Genomic DNA, 25,797 nt, shown 5'->3' with positions numbered 1-25,797 from the left:
AATAAACAACTGATTTAAAAAAAATATCGCATCGAGGATCCAACAATCCACAAATATAAAATTTTATCAATGAGAGCCTTATTGGCACAGGATGCAAGATAGCCATAGCGTATTTTTTTCTGCCGTGATGCTAGTGATATTAATTAACATCATTTACAATGATGTTAATGACGTCAAATAAAAACCAAGCTTAATATGGACCAAATTTCACCAAAATAAGCTTCGAATGCTATATCTGTGTACATTGCCGCATTTATTCCAGTTGTTTAAAATATTCTTGGTCAATGAGCAGCAATGTAAAACATTTATTAGGTTCAGGTTACGTAGGTTGAATTTAGAACCCGATTCAAACAGTGACAGTTGACTTACGTTGTCACAGTTTTAACGTTCCACTATCAGACTGCGAATGATTTTTCCTTAAATGTGCACAGAACGTGATAGACCTTATCTATAATAGTGACGAAAATAATAATAGTCTCAAAGTGACGAACGCTATTGCTATCCTCCTCAAATTTTTGTGTTTTCCAAGAATCCAAAGCGGGGCTGCATTGAAATAGGCAGGGCGTGTCACTCAGGTACCATCATGGTGAACTTATTGCACGCCTTGTCACTTTTTCTCTTAAAAAAATTTAAATCAATGTACATAATATAATATTAGTTATCAAATAGCTTGATTTAATAATATTGTCAGTAAGTCTTGAAATGTGTCGTTGAAATAAATATAACAAAGTAAAATATAGGAAAACAGTATAAAATATTTGATTAAACAAATATTATATTTAAATCAATAGATAAGGGCGAAAATGCTTACATTGCAGGTATCACCACGAGCAAGTGGCTCGTCACAATTATTGTCCTGCATAACCGCTAAGAGTTTTCCAATATTGATTCAAACATTTTACTTTATATATTCACTACAAAAATTGTATACCAAGCCAGCTCCATGCATTTTTGCTTGTTTTTATAAAAACACGACTTAAATCCTGTGTTAAAAACATTGACTGATGACATTGATACTACATGAAGTATTTTGATTGAATACTTAATAAAAATAAAATTCTGCCAACAATAATTGGATCGCATTTCCAAATTGATGACACAAATAACTATTTAAACAGCCTTTTGATTTAGGATTTCCTTGATTGAATCTTTGGAGACAACATCACTGAAGCACCCGCGTCTCGACACTCAAACACGAAGCTGATTCACTACTTGTCGGTTTTATGTTAGCTCTCGATACTGTATTTGCCAATCTGTTTCATTAACAAAATAGTAAATCTCAATTCACTACAGAATGAATGGAGACTTCACATTTAATATATTTCTGTTGTAGGTGGTAAATGATAATTTTATAATGATTTTTATGTAAATGAACACATAGTTCAAATTAAAATTCAAATATTTTTATTCAAAATAGGATGTGACATCACTTATTGAAAGTCGAAAAACTACCACCCATTCCAAAATGAATGACTCAGACCTGAGAAGAAAGGGCGCAACAAACTCAGCGGGCTTTTTTTTCATCGAAGAAATGTGTTTACAAAGTAATATTGTACAACTTATTATTTAATAGACTGAGGGCGGTCACTCCATTCCCAATCTGTGGTATCATTAAGAAAGTCATTTATGTTATAGTAACCTTTACCACACAAACGTTTTTTAACAATTATTTTGAATAACGTTGTACTTTTGTTTTGAACATTTTATGGGATCTTGTTGTAAAAGCATATACATCGCCCCACAAAAGACATACTAACTCGACTTAGCCGAGTAGTAGGCATCATCAGTTTATGTCTGTTCCTGGTATGTCAATAACAATAAAAAACGCGAATGTTACATCTATTGAGTTTATCTATGGCAGATAAGAATCGTAACATGTAGAATATTTCCTTACCCGCTGATTAGATATGGAAACATTTCCCTGCATGAAGTAATAGGGTGATTTATTCACGAAGCTCCGATAAGGGTACGAAAGATGCCCCTTAATGGTCGGTTTGGGCAGAAATTGACCGAAATCGACCAAAACGGCCCGAACCGTCCATCCACTGAGCGTATATTTACATATTTTTATTTATTATACGATAACGCATTACAATATTATCTTGGATTTAGATTTTTTTGCGTTACGATGAATATTATTATTGAGAAAATGGGTTTATTTCAATTCAAATTCAAATATTTTTATTCAAAATAGGATTTAAAATCACTTATTGAACGTCAAAAACCACCCATTCAAAAAAGACTGCCTCAAACCTGAAAAGAATGGGCGCAAGAAACTCAGCGGGATTTTTTTTTAATATAAAATATGGATTACAATGTGATATCGTACAATAAATATTTATAATTAAAGAGCCTGAGGGTGTTCGCTTTATTCCCAGTCCGTGGTGTCATTAAGAAAATCGTTTATGCTATAATAACCTTTCCCACACAAACGTTTTTTAACAATTCTTTTAAATTTCGTAACACTTTTATTTTGTACATTTTCTGGGATCATATTGTAGAAGCATATACGAGTACATCACCCAACAAAAGACTTACTAACTCAAAAATCAATTTTAAATTAATGTTATGTAACTTTGTATCAACATTCATAATAAACCTATCCTATTTGAGCAATCGATATGTTTTGTACGTTTCGTTAAGATAAGAACACACTTACATAAATACTTACATTACATTATAATGAATAAGAGAATATAGACCACTAAAATAGTAGAATTTTGTAGAATAATAAAAGTGCATCACTTTCCAGGTGTGTAATATAGGTAACTTAAAACATACATCTAATAAGAGTTCCAATATGCATTGTTATGTCGATGAAACGACTGAAGATGCCGTATACAGCCGCCATGGACGTCTCTTAGGAAATAGTGTGGAAAAAATGTATGTTGTATTGAGATCACTCTTTTACAATTCTCTGAAGGGCGTTTTTTCAAATTTAGAATTCAAATAGAAAACTAAGAAAAACTTATTTTTATTTTAATGATACGACAGATTGAGAATGGAGCGACCACCCTCAGGCTATTATATAATAAATCTTATTGTACAATAGTACATCATAACGAAAATTTTATGAAACAAAAAAGTAGCCCATTGAGTTTCTTGCGCCCGTTCTTCTCAGGTCTGAAGCATATTTTTTGGAATGAATTAGTTCGTGACTTTAAATAAGGCTAATATATCCTATTTTAAATAAAAATATTTGTATTTGCCGTAATTTTCTCTTAGTGTCTTGTGTACTATCGTGCAATTGGGGTTAGAAATCTCAAGCGATTGCCCGTTCCGTGTCATCCGCTCCAAGATAAAATAATAACAGCCTTACCACTTGACTGTGTGTTAATCCTCCATATTGCGGTTTTAAGGAAATTTAATAAAAACCAACCAGTAGAATAAGCCCGCTATTTGCAAGTCTTATTATTAAAAAGAACTGCTTACAACTACCCTAAGAGTATGGCGGTTAACACTTACCTCCTATCGACATTTTTGTTCTTATTTCATAAAAGAGATCACGATTTTTTCAAGGCTGTTGTTAAAGGTCAACCTCAACAGAACAAGGTCAAAGTCAAATATTTTTATTCAAGTACGATTGAGATAAGAGATAACTACGCTTTTGAATCATCGAATGAATTTATTACACTACCACCTGTTCTTAAAGCTGCTTTTGTTGAGAAAATTCTGGAAGAAACTCAAGAATTACTCTTTAAAAACATTATTTATAATATCAATAGCTGAAATAATTTTAGGATTATAATCCAAAAATTATTAAAAATAATAATATTTAACATTAATGAAGTCATCCGCAGGGCTTTTGCCGCTCTTAATATACCAGCTGTTTTAGAGCCAAATGGTATTACCCGCCGCGATGGCAAGCGTCCTGATGGAATGACGCTGGTGGCTTGGGCACGGGGAAGGGCGCTGGTGTGGGCCACTACTTGCGTCGACACTCTGACTCCTTCCCATGTCCAAGTTACGTCAGTTGGTGCTGGGGCTCCTGCTTCTACTGCCGAAGACAGCAAGCGTCGCAAATATGTTGGTCTCAGTGAGTCATACATCTTTGTGCCGTTTGGTGTCGAGACACTTGGCCCGTGGCGCCCAGAGGCGCGGAGAATGTTCAAAATACTATTTTCGCGCCTCAATAAGGCTACTGGAAACCCAAGCGCTGGCAGCTATTTCGGTCAACGGATCAGCCTTGCTATCCAACGTGGTAATGCTGCCAGTATTCTTGGTACGCTTCCACGTAATGATAGTTTTAATTTTATGTAGTCGTAGTATTGTAAATATAGTTATAAGATTTGTTTTGTTTGAATAATAAAGTTCAATATTTAACTAAAGGTCAAATCGCGGTGCCCTGTACATGTCACATAGTAAGGAACGTAGACGGAAATATTACCTGACAAGCAGCGACACATAATAAAAAATTGTTAATGAAGCAATTTTTATATAAATATGCATAAAGATATCTATTGTAAAGATCCAGAGTAACTAATTATATTTATTTTATTGAAGAAAGAAATTATTATGAAATTGAATTTATAGAAAAGTAATGGAGGAGTATTAGGTGATAAAAATATAAATTATTTAAATGCCGTCCAAACCACTACATCCGCTTTAACCATTAAAAATGTTGGCAAAACAGTAATTAAAAAAATATCCAAACTTAACTAAAGAAGATGGTCTAAATTATCTAACACCTGGGATCCAATAATCTCCAAATAAAAACGCAAAAAAAAAAGAAGAGGCCACTGTCATTAAGTGTTAACCAAAACATTTATGTCCACAGGGAATACCACTTCAATGACAACTGTGAAAACTACTATATCGCCTTCTGTCAACCCTAGTCCCCTTGAAAATTCTGCAAAGGTAACGAAACGTCGGGCTAAATAAAATAATATAAAAATGTAACTTTTACGCAAACCATAATATAAAAATACAGTTACAATTGTAAGCGTTTTTGAACGTTAATGAAAGAACGGAAAGAAAATTACTGTATTACGTATTTTTATCATTTTACTTGATTTTATTGCACGTGTCAGTATTGGTTTTGATAACAGAATTGACACATCCTTTACGAGTACATCGAGAGTATAATATAACATCCGAGTCCTAGAGATAAATACAAAATCAGTGGTTCTACTGGCAATGTTACAAATGCGGAGTGCATTCTGTTCTGGAAAGCACTGTAGCAGTTGTAATACTGAGCGAGTGTGGAGGAGTTGGCATAATGCGGGCTGACATGTGTGAACTAAACTATCTTAAACATGTTGCTCGCTTAATATTACCTTTGTATTATGCTCTACAGTTTAAGGTACTAGATTATACTAAAAATATTAATGAACAAGCTGATTCCCGCGACTTCGTCCGAGTACACATAGTGCTAATACAAAACGTAATTTTCTGTAAACTTAAATAACTTTAGACTTAATTAAGATATCGCAAAATGTTTTAATTTAGGTAAGGGTCAAGTGTGTCAGGAATAATTCTTTAAAGGCTTTCTATCCAGTAGTTTTTACATAATGCGCGAACAAATGAATTATTTACATAGATAATTCAATTTTATGGTGCACTTACATAAGCAGTTAAAACCACAAATTAAAACACTTACTAGTTACACAATGTTATTTCCTAACTAAAAGTTCCCCACAATTCCCAATCAATTCACCGAACTCATTAAAAATATTTTCCGCCGCAAACAATAATTGAGTTAAGAAGCCAACTCCTGTAATAATTATTCTTGTCCATTGCTTATTCTAAGAGAGCGTAATGAATTTTTCATTCGGTGCCCACTTTCAACTCGATAGTTTACCAAATGGAAAGAAAATCGAAGTTTATTAATTGAGTTAGCTCGGGAACTTCACCTTGCGCTGTTTTCAGGCTTTAATCAAAACCCGGCTTCGGAATATTTTCTACGCTATTAGATAGGGCTGTCACGCGGCTCAATGTCCATAATATCTACTTGTAACTCATTGGAAGTTCGCACTTTGTAAATTGTTCGCTGCTGATCAAAGTAAATATTTACTGAGTTTATATTTAACAATAAGGTGTTGCTTTGAAAATTAAGGTCAAATTTTGCGTGGCAACAAAGATGAAAATGCTTACAAGCTTATACAAGCACCATGTCTGCTGATGGACTTGGAAATATTACTATTAATATGAAAAACATATAAAAAATAATTTCTAGGCGTACATGAGCACTATATGACAAAGTAGGTGTTTAACACTATAATATATTTGTACTATGACCGCTGGTCAAGATAATCTCTCTTGATGGCCCACCCAGGAATATTTGGGTGTTCGAGCGATTGCCAATACCACGGTTAAACTAGGTTTCATCATGTCAGTGGAGTGACTTTTTACTTCAACATACTACGCGTAAGCCTAGCCATAGTTTTACGGCCGTTTTCAATAACGTATCTTTAGTTGCGGATATATGCTATCACCGTTTAATGACAAGATCTTATCTATCCATAGTTATAATAATAATAATATTGACACACTTTTTACACAAATTATCTTGCTCCAAATTAGGCATATAAAGCCTGTGTTATGGGTTGCAAGACAACGATATATATTTGATACAATATACTTACTTAAACATACAAACATATAAACATCCATATTAATCATATAAATGCTTGCACCTACCGGGATTCGAACCCTTATGTTATATAGTTATGTCATATTACAGTTATGTCGATAGGTTATTCAAGTGTAAGTAAGCGTAAAAGTATAGATTTGTCTACCTCTAGTAAATTAAACTGAGTATAGAAATTGAAAAAGTCGTTAGTTTATCGCAAACTATTGCATTTGTAAGTATCAGATCTACCACGGGAAGTGTTCCAAATTCTATGGGTTTTCTTCTTTGAGTTGATTCCTTCGTCTAAATTCAATTATCAAGCTTGAATACCAATTTAAATATCTGGATGAGTATCGTTCCTTCACAATGCTGTATGCTACGAACCTTTACCCAAATATAATAAAACTGTGGAATGAACTTTATCGTGGGGTGTCTAAAGGTCAGTGCATCAAAAAAAAAAAGAAAGGTCTGGCAAACCTTCTGTAATTTCTTTGATATTACAAGACTAGATTTGATATGATGGTGATTTGTTCAACAGTTAAAACTACAAAAATTTTTTAACAAAAACAACCGAGTTCTGAAACACTATTCCAAAACAATAGATTTAATATGCATTAAAATAATTGCGTATTTTTATATAATCTAATTCTAGTTACGATTATTGTAATTTTTGGAATCAGTGTCCTTCCGCCGCGACCCGCTCTCGCCTCCTCACGACTCAAGCACATTTCACCTATAACTATGTGTGTGGTTACAAGCCTACCTTGAATGACACCGACTCCAAAATTTACAATAATCGTAACGAGAATTAGATTTATTTATTAGATTGTATAAAAATACGCAATTATTTTAATACTTTTTAATGCATATTATATGTATTGTTTTGGAATAGTGTTTTTGAAGTCGGTTGTTTATTTGTTAAAAAACAAATATTTTTGTTTTTTAGTGAATTGGAAGTACACTAACTAAAAAATTTGCCTAAATATCTGTACATATATAAAATTTTTCAATGCAGCAATGAACGTAAGCGCTTAATTGAAGAGTTCCGTTACTTTGCCATAGATTCCGTAATCAGAACCTAACCAAACTATCTTTGAAGTATATCCTTTCCAATAAAAAAGAATCATTGAAATCGGTTGGCGCGATATTGAGTTATTCTTAAATTTATCATCCACTTTGCTATACGTGTGTATAGCAAATTTAAGACTTTTATGGTTTTCTCATGGATGCCATTGTCAGATCTGGACCAAATCGGTTCACCCAGTCGAAAGTTTTGAGGTAACAAACATAAAAAAGAAATACCGGTAAATTGAGAACCTCCCCCTTTTTTGAAGTCGGTTAAAAAGGCATATCTTCAGATGTTTTGGTGGATCGCGGTAGAGCTAATGCAACCAAGAATTTGTATTCATCATCATATCAAGTAATTAATTAGAAATAGAATACACTTACTTATGTAACTGTAACCGCAGTCATCTCCATTCAATGGCGACTCACCTGGAAATAGGACAAACAAACATTATTGAATAGAAACTTCTTCAATGACGTATGAGAGAAATTTTATAGAAAATCGTTACGATTTTCAGTTACACGCCATGTTGTTTTTGTTTTAAGTAGTGCCACAGTGCTGACTAAGAATTCTGTCATTTAAAGTTTTTAAATACATTGTCATTTCTCATATTTGTTGACTTAACATTACAACTAACATTTGATGAATTTGAGTTCAATCATAATGTTACTATGATTGAATTCAAATTCTTCAAATTCAAAAATGAAACTCAAATGATTGCCTTCAAAGTATTAAATAACAAATTATTTTGGAACTTTATACGCTATATTATAGAAGTTAATAATAATTGTCTTAAGTATAACAAGTCGTTGTTGTGTTTCATATATTGTGTAGTTGAATATTTAGTTGCTTCATCTGACCGTGTCTTCATCGTTCATTTTTTCGATTTAATAATAGTTGCTGCATTTTAAATTTATTTATATAAAAATTACTTTTTTTTTGCTTATAGTTATAAGTTTTTTATATTTTTGTGTAGGTAACTACTTTCTAATGTAATTTAGATAGTAAGTCAACAAGGAAATTCTCTTATGTTAATAATGTTGTTAACTACTTGTAATTTAATTAATTAATAGCATGTAGAGTTAGTAAATGTAAATGGGGTATACGATGTTAAATAATATAAATAATTGATGTGTAAATATACCATAAGGCAACACATCGTATAAAACGTGGGCTTCCTATTAAATAAATAAAAAATAAAAAAAAACATGAGGTAAGGGTCGTTTGTTATGCACAATAAAATTATATATTATTAAAGTATAGCATAATACGTATATATTAAAAAAAACAGTAAAAGAACGTTATTACATCCATACAGAACTGAAGTTTTTATTTGTTTACATTTTAGCCACTATATTTGTGACAACCATGATGAGGTGCTCGCAGTAGTTATGACTACTGAGAGCACATGAGTTACATAAGTGTATGTGTGTTATGACACACATTACAATATAGTAGTGTGTGTGTGTGTGTCACCAATTCTCTTCTGCTGCCAGCTATCTGGTCCGCAGTTCACCCGTGACGCCGCCGTTTCTCAATCGTGACTTCTCCCTGACAACATTCATTATGTTTGCCTGAGCCGCTCGCGTCCATTACAGACGTAACATGTGCGACACTTCATTTCAATTGACAATTTAAATAAACGCCAGTCAAACATCACCGACCTTATTTCAACGAAATACAGCTTTAATTTCTTTAAACTTAACATTCACATGCAAAACTTAAAACTTGCAGTGTCAACATGTGGCGACGGACGTTGTTCGGTATTAGACTTTACGCTGAAGGTATAAAGTTAGAGTTTCATTGTTAGAATATGGACCAAATTGTGGCACAGTCTTGAGGGTTCCATCGCAGGATCGTCACGCGGCATTACATTTGAATCTTGACTCTTTATACGGTATTGTAATGTCTTCTGTTGTAAATCATGTTGGAACTTTACATTTAAACATACTACGGGACTACAGTCCAATGTTGTTGCTCAGGTCGTTTACTTTATTGAACACCGCAACTTTTGATCTTGGTGTATTTATGTATTATTGTTTGTGGTTTATGAAAATAAGGGACAAGACGAGCAGGACGTTCAGCTGATGGTAATTGATACGCCATCCCCATTACAATGCAGTGCCGCTCAGGATTCTTGAAAATCGCCAAAATTTCTGAATGGCACTACAACTGCTCTCGTCACCTTGAGACATAAGATGTTAAGTCTCATTTACCCAGTAATTTCACTAGCTACGGCGCCCTTCAAACGGAAACACAGTAATGCTTACACATTACTGCTTCACGATAGAAAAAGGCGCCGTTGTGGTTCCCATAATCTAGCCGGCATCCTGCGCAAAGGAGCCTCCCACTTTTACTACATAGTTTTATAGTTTGTTGAAGAACGATGCGATAAGATCTAACTCGAAATCAAACATTAGTAGACTTCCCATTGAAACCGATACTCTAACCGATATGCTGTAAGTGTGACTATATCGCTGACAACACTGTCAACACAATGATAATTCTGAAGTTTTCCGAATTTCAAGCAGCATCGGAAATAAAGGCGGGAAACGTTATAGGTCCAAATAAAACAAATAAAGTAAACCAATAATAAACAAGTACACAAAATATCTATTTGTAAATATTTTGCATATCCTTGGTTTATTCTCAGGTATAAATTTATGCCAATTATATTTTTAGGCCGTACCTCTTTAAGCCCTTCATAACGTTTTAAGTATTGCAAGTGATCATAGTATCACAGAGATGTCAGGCTGATAGGTTTATGGTGATGGACTGCCATATTCAAATTCAAATATTTTTATTCTAAATAGAATGTGACATCACTTATTGCAAGTCAAAAACTACCCATTCCAAAACGAATGCCTCAGACCTGAGACGAATGGGCGCAACAAACTCAGTGGGCTTTTTTTTCATCGAAAAAATATGTTTATTGTACAATTAAACTTATTATTTAAAAGCCTGAGGGCGGTCGCTACATTCCCAATCTGTGAACCAAACCTTTACCACACACGCGTTTCTAAGCAATTCTTTTGAATAACGTAATACTTTTGTTTTGAACAATTTCTGGGATCTTGTTGTACAAGCATATACATCGCCCCATAAAAGACTAACTCGAGTTAGTCGAGTAGTAGGCATTACGAGTCTTTCATTCATTAAACAACCCTATTTTCATCTGACTGTATTAAGACTGTTAATATTTAAAAATTAAAGTTCTTCTCAGCATAACATGATATAGGAGTAGTAATTAATCAATATTAATCATTCATAATGTAGCAGTAAATATAAAAACAACTTATCGCTGATGTCACGGAATTGACAGACTTTTAACATTAATTACGTATCAAAAAGAGCGAATATCTGGAAAGTTCCTCCGAGTTATCAAATATTGCGATCACGAACGATGTCTTTACTCGTCGTTAATTTCCAAACTTATACCTTCATATTTCATAAGTCTTCGGGAGGTCTCGAGATTATAAAAGCTCGTCATTCGACCTCTTTACGAGTTTGTGGAGTCACTGAAACATGCGTACGTGAATGTCTCCGGGCGGTAAGACGTGATAATTGTCACAGAAACGCCACAAAAGAAATAAATATTGAAAACATTGTTAGGAAAATGTTTTGTTACGAAATTTACAACAATATATTATGCAGAAGGGGTTGGTAATTTAAACGCACCTAAAATTGAAATATCTGTTTTATAGGCTTCATAAGATACATAATAGCTTTAAGGATAAATGTATACACTTCTATAATAAAGTCCCAGCCACTGTTCAGGCATTATATATAAATAAATTTAAATGTTTTATAAAAAAATTGCTCTGTCGTAAATCCTATTACTCCACTGCTGAATATCTAAATGATCGGACAGCCTGGGACTAGATTGTGATTATTTTATAGCGATAGAAATGACTATACGATATTGTATATTTTTATTGAAAAGAGCGCAAAAAAAGTATGCTGGGAGAGTTTCTTGCGCCGCTTCTTCTCTCTCAGAGTGCCATTTGTTTCCCAAGCGGTAGTAGTATCTAGTAGTTATTAGAAATGACAACAAAAAGAATTCTAAAGGAGTCAATTTTGAGAAAATAAATGCGTTTTATGCCTTTTTACACTTTCCACTAATAACTAATATATTTACTTAATACAATTTGGGCAGCGTTACCCCTTACAATTAACAATGTGTAATGTCCTCTCGAACTGAGCGCTCTGGGTTATATAGGGCCCGACCGTCACAGTGATGCTGCTACCAACTGTTGGTTGGCACTACTGTAGTGGCAACTAACTTACACGAATCAAGTTAACCAAAGATCTAAATATAATATGTTATTTTAGTTATTTCTTAAAATTATAGTTATAATTATAAAACAGTATTAACAAAGTAAGTAGTTAAATAAATGTTATAATTAATTGGGATGTCTAATCTAATCATTCATATTTGAACTTAAAATAACAAAATGTCAAATCTCTTGTGACAGTTCATGAGGTTGGTAGCGCTTGTAAACACATCAGGCTGACATATATAAGCTTGGGATTGATAACAATGTTGTGTGAATGGTGCTGCCTCACCACACATACGAGTGTGAACCTTGCCGTAGCAGCCATGACTTGAGATGGCTTTTCTTTGCTACGATTCTCTGAGCATGTCATTCGAGTCACAAACAAGTTCTCTGTTGCTCGACTATTTCTATACATACGGTCACCTGGTGTTAAGTGATCACCGCCGCCCACATTCTATTGCAACACCAGAGGAATCACAGGAGCGTTGCCGGTCTTTAAGGAAGGTGTACGCGCTTTTTTTGAAGGTACCCATGTCGTATTGTCACGGAAACACCGCACAAGGAAGCTCATTCCATAGCTTTGTAGTACGAGGGAGAAAGCTCCTTGAAAACCGCACTGTGGAGGACCGCCACACATCCAGATGGTGGGGATGATATCCTAACTTGTTGCGTGTCGTGCGAAGGTGGGATTCAGCGACAGGAATCAGGTAAAATAGTTCTTCGGAACCCTCCCCATGATAAATGCGGTAGAGGATACAATGAAGCGATATCTCTAAGCAACGCGAAGTGATCCAGCCGTTCCCAAAGCACTGGGTCCCCGACAATTCGAGCTGCTCTGCGTTGCACTCGGTCAAATGGATTAATCTGATACTAGGGTGCGCCAGACCAGTGATGACAGCAATACTCCATATGTGGCCGGGCCTGCGCTTTGTACAGCCTTTATGACGCCCAGTTTTTTCGAAGTCAATATGGCTTTGCTCTCCAGGTGGCCGCGGAATTGGCAATCGATCAAGATATCGAGACCCAGATTTCCGATACTAAGCGAGGCTGTAAGGAAAGTGTTGTCGAAGAGCGGTGATACGGCAAATGGGTTTTTTTAGTGGTAAACGCGCAAACTTGAGATAATAATCATCTAAGATTAAATAAACATATAATATATATAAACATTGTTAATTTATGAATTAAGTATTTCAATATTTTGTCACTTAGTAAATAAAACCGCAAATATTATCATACACGTGCTCAGTACAAGCAAAGTGCGCCATCTGTCGGCATAAAGAGGAGCGCCGGCCACTAGCTGCGGGTACAGATGGGGGTGTATTCATACAACACGTGGCCCCATGAGATCAATACTTATTACATCCAATACTCCATAGCTTTTTATTTGATCAAGTTTAATATTGCGACTCTGTAAAGATACTTGAAATTAATTAAAGTTACAAATATTAAAAAAAAATATTTATGATAAATGATTTTATTTTTGTACGTGTGGTGGCACCTGGATTGCACCACCCCGTTTCTCCCGCGGGTGTCGTAAGATGCGACTAAGGGATACAAGGAACGGAGGATTGGCAGTAGGATCCTTCCGAGAAGCACCACCATCTATTGCGATCGCCAACCCACCTGCCAAACATGGCGATTATTACCAAACCCCCCCTAAATGAAAACAGACACTGTAACGACCCGACCCCCTGTCTCCGGCTGCCTCGAAGTGGTAGCCACAGTAGCAGCCACTTAGCTAGCGATTCGTCATCGCTATCGCAAACAGCATGTTGTTACTCAAACATTCATATATTCAACGAGCTTTTGTTGGCCAATATAATGTTTTCATGCAATGATAGTTGAAGGGCCGCGGCACTCTTGTAAAACGTTATTAAAAAAAAATCTATATATTATTACGTATATTCACTTCAGCTATCGAATAGAATGCCAGAGCATCAAGGCTGCATAGACTGGTATTGAAACATTGACGTAAAACAACACTTTTTCTTAACATCCACAGCATGAATATAAAATTAAATAACATATTGCCTGACTATGAAAATGTTTAAACTTAAACCCTTTAAATGGCTGTTGCACATGTAGGTTCATATAAAATATCATAAGCCCTCCTTGATGCGTTCAAGAACCGCACATAATGACCAACATAACAATAGATTGTTTTGTTGGAATTCATTTCTTATCTGTAAAATGTTTTTGCTGATTGCTAAATAATAACATCGATATCGATCATTTAATTTCATTAAAATTTCGTCAAATGACGTATTAAATATCAGTCCAAATGTCGTTTAGTCCGAAAAAACCGTCAATTTGCAAATAAATTTGATAAATGTTGCACGTAAGTAAGATATCGAACGATATCTTACTTGTACGATGTAATTGGGGCTGATTTTACTTTGTCTCTAAATTTAAAAAAAAAACTCTGACAGCTGCCAGAGAACTTTCATTATCACTATACCGGTTAAAATTTATGGTAGTGATAATAAGCGACTCCTGAATGCCTCCACGTTGCTTATGATATGTGGGTATATAAAGTAGTGTTTCTACATATACATACACTATTCCAAACACTGAGGATACATACATACATACACTATTCCAAAGTAAAATAAATAATTTCAATCCATTTCCAAAGTTTAAGATTAGTCGTAAGTTATAAAGCGGTTGTCAATAGAATTAGATTCAGCATAACAAAATGACAAGAGATATAACTACTAAACCCGGTGTATTTGTTTAATGAAAGTTATTAATTAACAGAGATTAATGAATCCAAAATAAACGTCTGTCTGAAAAAGGAAACTTTCAACTTACTGATTGATTAAATAACGTTATAGATAATAATATTAAACCTTGTTCATTAATATATGCTTTTATAGCTTTTTCTATATGTATATTTTAATCATAATGTGTGGCCACGTTACTTCACAGCAAATATATTTAAACGAGATATTTATCGTAAAACCGATATTAATATTAATAAATTGTAGAAAATTTTAAGCCACACTCATTTCACCTTGGATTACAGCCAATATTAACCCCAATATGTGTGATATTTCAGTAAAGTTTTATTTTTAAAATTTATAAAAACACTGTAGCCAAAAGTGATCAATTTGATTTGAGGTAGTTATTAAAATAAAAGATGGAAAAGTCAACTTTTCTCCGATTTTTAAAGCGAAAAGCACGGCCCTATAAATAAGCTTAATGTATCAGTTTCAAAGTGTTTTCAGTGGCTTTAGTATGAAACTTTACCGTTTTGGCGTACCGGACACCTTGGATAAAAAAAACCCTTTCCAATCACATCTCATTGCTATTTATCTCACACATGTGGATATACCGCGTGCAACAAATATCAATAATAATAATAATAATATATTTATTTGCAAAAAACATAGTATACAATGGTGTTTAAATTTAAATAAATAATAAGAGCTTACATGTTTTGCCAGCACTATTCCTAGCATGCAAATATTTAAACACAATGAATATAATCAGAATTTCATTTCCATAAAGTCCTTAATACTATAAAAATTATAATCATTTAGCCAACTATATAGCTTATTCTTGAATAATCTAGAATTTAAATTTGTTATGCTACTCGGTAACTTATTATAAATACGAACACAATTACATACACAACTTTTATTATATTTGGTAATTTTTGGAACATCATGAAGAACGAGTCTTTGTGGATCACGTCGGTTCCGCGGATTTAGATCATTAGCTGATTTAAACAATTCTTTATTTTTTTTACAAACATACATATCTCGAAGATGTAAAGCTAAATTAAGTAAATACTAAAGTATTAATTTAAGTAAATACTAAATTAATGACACAAACATTCAAGTATTCGAAGTCACAAGCGAAAATTAGTATAACTTTTTTGCTAACTGTACTTCTATCATTACAAATGGAAGCCGCCATTTTAGATAACTCTATTGACTGGGAGTTTAAAGAGAATGTTAGTTTTGCGGTGCTTGGCGCCAGTTCCGGGACTGCTTTGTCCATAGCTTTCAGTTATACAATACGTGTTCGGCTCCAAATTAATTATATAATTTTCTAATCAACAAGATATTATAAATAAGGAGAAGGTATATACAACTTGACATCTAATTTACGTGAAAACACCCTGGCCTTGTATGAGTTGGTCAATTTCACACACAAATCTTGAATATCTTCGGATGTATGTATAACCTACACCTCCTGATGATATTTCACTCAATAATCTTATAGGCATATTAGTTCGGAATATGTGGCGGGAGTATTCGAACTGGTTGAAGGCGGCTCTCTGATGACAGACATAGGCACTAACTTTGGCACTACCATCCCTTACTTGAAACAGTTAATTATTTAATAATATATTGAGTTAAACCTTAGATTAGAATCGTGTTATTTATTTTTCGGCAAATGACCCCATTAATTGAGAAACATATAATGTTACGGTAGTGACGTGATTATTTGGTTGTGAATCAGTTGAGTTTATGATTTTAGTAATGACATCTTCATTCGTAAAACATTAGTAAACTTAAACAAGACCGTTTCTAAACAATTCCTTTGAATTTCGTCACACACTTGATAAATCTTAGTAAAAATTACACTGTTTATTTAAAATATATTTTATTTAAAAAAGCAAACACGCCCGGCGTAAAATATTTTCAGCTGTATAAACAGGAAAAAGCACTTTAAAATAAACTCGATAAAAGATAAAATCGCACGCAACAAACGACAAAATATTTACGAAGCCAACCTGAAGGTCCTCATAAGGTTTCCCTTTGTGTAAATCGCTGTTACTATCAGAATGAGCCCACGCTTCCCTTCACAAAAATAACGAACGGATTTCTAAAGGCTCTGCCCTAAACCCGCAAACACTGCCTACAAAGTCAAAAGGATTTTATATCTCTTTTTATACTCATTGGCGAGATTTTCATTGTCTATTCCGCTTGTAAAGATATTTGTTAAATATAACGAGATGTGTCTAAGTAACGCTTGTTTTTTATTGGTAGGTATCGGCTGTCTGTAACATGTCATGTCAGAGGAAATCACATGATTCTTTAACACATATATAACTTACTTAATGCAGTGCGAGTGTCAGTTTGTCGTAAATAAATGATCGATTGTAAATAATATTTATAAATTTTCTGATTCTATAAGCTTGTAAATAAACTAATTTTATTTAAAATTATTGAAATATAACGAAACTAAATTAATTCTGGATGTCAGCAAGAAATTTGTCAGTTATTAGACTAGAAGCTTCTGAACACAAAAAATATTAATTCTTTTATAGTTACGTCATGAGTGCGATCATGCAACAATTGCTCGAGAGCTGATCACCTGACAGCTGGTGTTAATAGTTCTGACCTTGTCTGAAGTACTTGTGTACACTAGACGCTTTGCATATTCCTTCATGAGGGCAAAATCAATTGGACGTAATTCCAGAAATACGTTCCAAACCACACTCATGTCGAAATTGAGTTAAGAACATAAAACTGGTCACGTGATTCATTTTAACGGACTGACAAAAAATAGCAGCCCTACTGTGACTCTTTAAATGACATCATGACTTAGTAGCCCAACCCAAGTGTATGGAATACACTGATATTTATTAAACTTTAAACACAGATTCCTTAAAATGTGATATTTGTGGCTTGGAACGTTTTTTTAGAAACTACGTCCAATTATCAATTCATTTCCTTTCATCCAAATTTCTCTTTTCGCAGCTCTCATCAGTGGCTTTCAATGCAATTGACTGTTAAACTCACGCGCCATCTTTAGGGAACTACCTCGCTGATATAATCGAAGATCCATTTATACTCTGTAACAGGAGGACGCAAAATCTTTCTTGCATAAAGTCATAATTAATATTTTGTAGTTGTAAAATATATTATGTTTAGCCCTTCCAATGTTCCAAGTATACTTTTCTTATAAATACTGACTGAAGCAACTACACTGGCCTCCTCTTTTGAAGCATAAAATTGTGATTCAATTAATACATTTTAAACTTAGTTAATATTTATGAAAGTCGGTCAATATTAATAAAATTTGTAAGTAAGTAATTAATAATAAATTCATCATTTTTATTTTTCTAAATTGTTTTTAGAATTAGCTTTTTAGTTTAGTTATGATGTTGTAAATACCTTTAATTTATATAATATAATTAGTTACGTTTATAAATGTTTTTCTTAATTGTTTATGTTCAATTATGTGTCTTGTTGATAAGCCTAAATAAATAAGTAAATATAAGAATCAATCTATCCATATACATAAAAGAGAATGTATGTGTGTATGTTTCCTAATAACTCCTAAACTATTCCACCGATCTCAATGAAATCTTTTGTAATAGGTTTTTTGAAGCTCAAGGAAGGTTTACATATTTTAAAAAAATTTATATGGCAAAACAACGTTGCCAGGTCAGCTAGTATTGAATATAGTACAGTTATTCCAGATAACATTAATATTCTTGAATATTAATTGTAATTAAATATGGGTAATTTTAATTGTTTATTTATTATGAGGAAAAATGAGCGTTTGGTTCACCTGGTTGGAAGTGATCACCGTCGCTCAAACTCATTTGCAACATCCGAGGAATCACATGAGTATTTTTTGTACGTTATTTTAGCATCATAATAATATTTTTTTTATGATACTAAGGGACGAAACGAGCAGGGCGTTCAGCTGATGGTAATAGATACGCCCCACCTATTACAATGCAGTGCCGCTCAGGATTCTTGAAATACCCAAAAATTCTGAGCGGCACTACAATTGCGCTCGTCACCTTGAGACATAAGATGCTAAATCTCATTTTCCCAGTAATTTCACTAGCTACGGCGCCCTTCAGACCGAAACACAGTAATGTTTACAGATTATGGCTTCCAATGTGGTACCTATAATCTAGCCGGCATCCTGTGCAAAGGAGCCTCCCACTGGTGAAATATATCTATTGTATGAATATTATCAATAAATTTAATGTTATGTCTATACTAAGTTCATCATGATTGTTACACAAATCAGAACAATTAGTGCTATATGGCAGTAATAATTAAATTAATATATGTGTATTAAAAAGTAGATCAACATAAACACATGGGAAACCTATTAATGTTGCTTATAACAATAGAGGAGACATGGAGACTAAACAATATCACAAATTTAAAAACAAGGACTCGAATTAGGGGAGACTGACAACTTTATCAGCACACTCACCCTCTCTTGTCGCCGTAGGCTTCACAAAGATGTAGCGTTTAGAATGCTACGTGGCGCTGCTACGTCGCGGCATGGAGCTACGACGTTTCGCTGTGGGCTATTGCTACGTAATAGTAGATAGATAACTTAAAAGGGACTCGTATCAAATTTGACAGCTATTATAGCTTTGAAATAACATTTCGCATGAAGATAAGGGGTAGTCGCAAAGATTCTGTTGAGGTGAATTAATAGGTATTTATAAAATAAGACAAATACTTTAAAGTAACTTATTTAGTTTATTTAATACTTTGGCAGGTTGTAACGAGGAATATCAGTTGTGTTTTAACAATCCGCTTACTATATCATGTTGGGACATCATCTAGCATCATTTTTAAATAATAGTCCTTTAGTTACCGTGGCAAGATGGCCGCCATACTCGCTCAAATGTCGTTATGGCTCTATAGCTATGGTTATAAGATGACTCATTTATTTTAACAAAATATGACAAGGCAATCGATAGCTGGTTATTCAATGAAACATCTCCAGATGGTAAGTGATTATCACTATATTTAACCGCCCGTACTATATTACAAAACCAGAAATATAACTAAGTCTAAATATCATCTAAACTCCACAAAAGCATAAAAATTAAGATTTAAATAATAACCTTTACTGTTAATTAATAAGTTAATACTTAATATTGATAAAAGACGTTCAGTATGAGTAATTATAAAAATAGTTACGTAGAAGTGGTTATGGACCTGGTGAGAAAGCTCATGGTCGCTCAGAGGGCAATGAAGAGAGTTATGGAGAGGGCTATGCTCGGAGTTTCCGTATGTATAGCATGTGACCGGCCAGCGCCTTATAGGACCTTAAATTGGCTGAGTTGAAGTAGTATTTCACTCTTTGCCGTTCAACGACGGAGTTAGCAAGCACTCGAGATTTTAAGACTCCAATCTTATAGGAAGTTTAACATTCAGGGGAAACTTTTCGATAAGCGGTGATACGACAAAATGGTGACAACGTGGCACCCGAGAATCAGAACAAAAAATAGGGGACGGCCAAATAAAAGAGAAAGAGACGACATTGAAAAGGCAGGTTGAAAGTTATGGACTAGGAGAGCAAAGGACTGAGTACTATGGAACAAGTTGGAGTAGGTCTTCGCCAAAGGATACCCAGACGAAAAAAATATAGTTGTTAATTAGTAAATAGCTTGTGTCAAATAATATTTAATACTGCCTCATTAGTTATAGGTAGTTTTAGTATGATATTAGCTTTTTAATAGTCTGAATCAGAAGGCGTATTTAATTTTTATTTTATAGAAGCTTCATAGTAATTTTTGACGTCTGAAAACAGCCTCTGGGTCGGGAGGGACCTGAGCACGCGACAGGATCTACTCCGCCATGAGTATGAGATATCGTCGTCATTAGTCAGATGTGTTGTGATGTGCCTGACCTCGCTCCAGGCCACTCATTCCTACATTGTCGGACACAAACATAAGCCAAATTAATGTCACAATTACAACGCGCCTTATCAGAGCCGCTGCCTGACTGATAGCCGCCATTTAACTTACTTTTTAGGTTTCCGTTCTGGAAGAGGGTGGGAGGGGGGACATTGTTAAAGAGACTACGATGCTAGGTAGTCTGTCACTGTACTGTACTTCATTATCAAAAAGACTAATCCGATGATTTAATTTGTCTTTAAATATAGCCACAGTTGGCGCCGCATCACCATGTTAAGGCCAGGCAACACTACGAGACAAATATTTTATGAAAAATTTAATGTAGTTCGATGAATATAAAAGACAATCTGTTCACTTCACTGTTAATTTCTTTAATTAACAACAAGCATCAGTCAATGAACCTTAGATAAATATTTATATATTATCCTCAGTATTATTGTTATATTTAAATGGAGTGGGGTAGTTAATAGAACCGAATTATTGTGATAGCATTATTTAGACTATTTGTGTACCAGACCATTGATAAGTACGTAATGAAATCTCTGCTGGTTATGACAGAAAATGGCCGTCCATGTAGGTAGTATTCTTAATACAAATACAGATATTTATTTATTACAACAAAATACAATCAGTGTTGGGGTCTTCTTTTAAGCAAAGAGTTGCCTGTAGTAGGAAGCCCCGCTCTTCCATAGCAAAAACATAATAATAAAGTGTAATAATAAACAAGTTAATTAACTAAGGGAAAGAAGACTACTAACAATAATAACATACTAAAAATTGATTTATTTGTAATCTAAACTTAATGTGCTGTGTGTGTATGTGTGTGGGTGTGTGTATGTATGTATGTATGTGAAGTGTGTGTGTGTTAGTTTGAAAGAAAATTTAAAGATTTAGTACCTAACTATAAGTAGGTTTTCTGTGTCTTCATAATTAAATGACCTTATCCACTCAATTATGGTTTTCTTGCATTCATAGTATGATTTTTCATATATATTGTTTAGTCTATTTATTTTGTTATACAGTAAGGCCGCACGTTTTTCATACTGTATACTTGCAACTAATTAATATAATGGCGATAAAAGCGATTAAATAAATAATTAGAATAAATATTAAGTCGGAAAGTGAATATAGCACCTAGAACCATGACACGTATTTTTTAAAGAAAAATTAAAACTTAGATTTTATAAAGAAAATTATTCAAGGTCATCATTGAACCAAAATTTCAAAAATCAATACGGTGATAAAATCAAAAAAAAAACTCTTTAACGATACGTAAAGGAAAATCAATATATACAAATATAATATATGTTAGGCTTTAAGCAGAGTCTGCGTCATAGCCATTTGTAATGTTCTACTCCGAAGCACATAATGGTCGTCATTTGGCACATCGCACCGCGTAATGGGAAAGAAAAGATGCGCAGACTAGTGTTTAAGTACTTAGAGGATACTAAGTAATAGCGAAGTAATGGAGTCATTGATATATTAGGGATGGCTTCAACGACGGTCGGGAGATTCCTTCGACGAGTCTATCATTCAAGAAATTTGCACTAGCTCTAGGCACGCGACTCTCTAATTGTATTTGTATATTTCAGAAAAATTGTATAGTTCATATTATAAAATACTAAATCAATGCTTGAATAGACCTAGTGATTAATGAAATACTATTGTCGATTGAATAATTTACTTAGGTAATGTATACAATTCATCGGTATGGTCTTTTTTTTGTGTGTTACCTCAAAACTTTCGACTGGGCGAACCGATTTTGATAATTCTTTTTTTATTTGAAAGCTGGTGTTTCCCGTGTGGTACCATTGTAATTTTTGGAGTCGGTGTCATCCAAGATAGGTTTGTAACTACATTCATAGTTATAGGTGGGATGTGCTTGAGTCGTGAGGGGCGAGAGGCGAGAGCGGGTTGCGGCGGAAGGCCACCGATTCCAAAAATAACAATAATCGTAACTAGAATTAGATTAATTAATTAGATTGTATAAAAATACGCAATTATTTTTATACTTTTTAGTGCATATGATATCTATTGTTCTAGAGTAGTTTTTTTGAAGATGGTTGTTTTTTTGTTAATTTTTTTTAATACAATATTCTCTAAAAATGTACAGTGAAGGTACCCACAAAATTGTTGCTTATTCCACACATGTAAGCACCCGTTGTCACCTCAGAACAAACACAGAGAGTGGACAACTCTACGACAGATGAAAACAACAGTGTTAGCGGCATAAATTTCAATGCTAATAAAGAGTTTGTATCTGTTATGTATCAGAATGGCAAACTCATTAACAATACAATAGAACAAGCACTCACAAAAGTGAAAACAAATGGCTTGCGAGTCAAAAGTCTCCTCCACTGTTATCTCCCATTCACAGAGGTTTTAATTGGTTTATAAATAACCTCGTGCCCTCTAAGCTAACCCTTCGAATCCCACGAATTATGGACATGGGAGAGGCAGGGAGGGACAGAACGTGGAAATCTTAAAACAATGCAGTATTTCACGGGAAAACGGCCGCTGATGTCCGAATGTAATTAAATTTTCATAATTCCACTCCGTTCTCATTTGGGAGCTAAATTTTTAATTTTGCTGCTTTGTACAGATGTCTAAGGAAATGAATTTTAATTTATAAATATGTGTTGGCTTGATAATGTTATGACATTAGAGAACAGGTGATCCTTGCTGAGGAAACAACTGAAGACTAATTTGATAATAACACGAGAGTTCAAAAGAATTTTCAACAAAGCTTTCCTATTATTATTATAGAATTAAATAGTAATTACTCAGTTTTCATGTCAGGAACCAGCCGAGACCCTGGTACTTTTCTATCAATATTATTTTATAAAGTTAAACTTATAAGTAGTAACTCTACTTTTGTGATTAATACTTTCTGCACTGAACTATAGATGACAGTCTATAGTTCAGTGCAGAAAATATAGTCTAACTAACTAATCTAACTAAAAGTAACTATAGTCCCTATAGTGGGCCTGGTTTGATTTCAATCTAAATATTATAAGAATGTTTAATAACTGTGTTATTCATATAAGCTCAAACAAAAACCTTCTATATATTTTTATCATTTATGTAAAGCACACTCTGATTAACCCAAATAGACTTATTAATAATTATTCGTCCGCAGATATTTAAAGGCACTTTTTTCACGTCACCTTACAGTGGGGTTTCGCGTATATTGCCTTGGATCAACAATCTTTGTTAAAACTCGTTATGAAGAACTCAAATAAATCAATTTTGTGTAACAATGAAGTGTATTGTGAAAAATCATTTTAGGCATCCCCCGCTTAAAACCTTATAATAGCTATCAACAACATGCTGACAGATACCACCCTCCCGAAATATTCCTTGCATCATAGACTTATAAATATCACTAGACAGAACGATAATGCTCATGCAAGGCCACCAATAAAAATTTCAATTTGGGGTTCATTAAACCTTTATTGTATGAGTTATTTAATGTAATATTATTTTTGTCTACATTGATAAGAAGTCTCGCTGTGTAACTTTATGTAGAACAAAAGTATTGAACAAAGCTCAATTAGCACAATCAAAGAATTTAGTGGTAACAAATAGTCAAACTACCGAAATATGATTTATGGGAAACCGAAATAAATAGGACAGAGAGATGATGTATTTTTTTATAATCTTATTGGAATATCTGCACATGATTCGAAATTTGTGAAAGAAATCGAATCGAATTTAATGTTCTAGTTCGGTGATCGGTCACGTTGATATCTCAAGCCCGTTTGGAATTCCGAACGTAAACTTTCACAATAAACGAACGTCTGGTATGTTTTCCGAACGGAAAAATAGGACCGAATGGCCCACGTAGAATACTTTGTATGTAATCCATGTATTTGGTGGTACCCTTATCTGGAAACTATTATTTTCCTATCGTGGGGAGAAACCCACGCACCACCTCAGTTCTGCTGTAACCATAATGGATATAGTTGAGTCCAAATATCGGCTTCATATATATAATATATTACAGTTAATAAATGATAAAAGCCAAAAATTATATACAACTGAATGTAAGTAAAAAGAAGATCTTGACGAAAATAGGAGTCGATTAAATCAAAAATTATATTTAAATTAAAAATTATAGTATTGTTAAGGCGACACTAAATGCCGGCGACCTTGAGCGATATGAGTTCACGGCTCCTATGTAACAAAGCCAATATTTTCATATTCTTGCGTCGAAAATTTAACATTTTAACAGGCCCAAACAGTTTAATTGCTTACAATCCTCATTATTGATTACCAGTCTTAATAAATGTACCAACACAAAAAAGTAAAAGCTATAAGAACAACTTTTATGAGAGCAATATACTAAACAAATGCATCATGCCGAGAAAAAACTTGTTTAACTGCAAACAAAACTGGTAATTCATAATAGCTCTGGAGTGTTAAGTTTAACTAACAGCAAGCATTAGCAACCTACAAGTAAGACTTAAGGGTATGTTAGTAGTGTTTATAGCTCCAAACGCTATATTTTCACCACAAAACTTGTCTAAAAATACCTTGTTTGCGTGTTTTTTGCTTACTCTCCGCCTTAAGTAGGTAAGCTACAAGCCCAAGCTAAACGCAAGTGTGTATGAATCTAAAAATATTGAGCGCAATGCGGTGAGAGCGAGTCACTCTGTCTAAACATTGGTGTGTCTACCCGCTGCCGTTACATCTCCGTCCTCGTCGGTACATTGCGCGCCTCACACAGACAACCTATCGATTGTCACTTCTCCACCCTATATCTAATAGCTTATGACATTTGATTAATGTTTTCTAAGGGGACACCATTTTGTTTCATACATAGATATTTTGAAAGCAATTTAAATAAAGCTCCCGATGCGGCATATATTTCGAATGATGTCAACAGTTACAACTGCTAACACAAAAATATATTTGCAAATATCATTTAATTACAATTTTATGTTGAGACAACTCTTCTACAGTGGGGGACTGATAATAACCATTTTGAAGCTATTTAAATTATTTAGAAATTAAAGGACAACGCTGGAGCCGAGCTCTGAGTATCCACCAAGGCTCAATCAACAATCAAGATTTTGAAAATGCTTTGTGAAATTTGATGAAGGTTTCGTTGGAAAAAGACTTAAGTATTATTAATACCTGAGCAGGAGGATAATAATATAACAAGAGGCTTGAAATAATATACAAGTTAATGAAAGCAGTAAAAAGATCTTGGCAAAAATAGAGCCGGTGAAACAAAAGTTTT

General features: G+C 33.9%; 1 protein-coding gene across 4 annotated transcripts in view; it reads right to left on the bottom strand.

Annotated features, from left to right (window-relative positions):
• The window catches only part of LOC126975821 (teneurin-m), a 243,062-nt gene that overhangs the window by 167,404 nt on the left and 49,861 nt on the right, over nt 1-25,797 (bottom strand). For all 4 annotated transcript variants that reach the window (XM_050823840.1, XM_050823844.1, XM_050823841.1 and 1 more), the window contains exon 2: nt 8,021-8,065. In XM_050823840.1, coding sequence (XP_050679797.1) covers nt 8,021-8,065 — 45 coding nt within the window. The remainder of the gene's footprint in view (nt 1-8,020; nt 8,066-25,797) is intronic.

Source organism: Leptidea sinapis, chromosome 38 (assembly GCF_905404315.1).
Source record: "Leptidea sinapis chromosome 38, ilLepSina1.1, whole genome shotgun sequence".
In the NCBI taxonomy this organism is placed as follows: Eukaryota; Metazoa; Arthropoda; class Insecta; order Lepidoptera; family Pieridae; genus Leptidea; species Leptidea sinapis.
The sequence above is the reverse complement of the archived record's forward strand: the minus strand, read 5'-3'. Positions and strand labels throughout refer to the sequence as shown.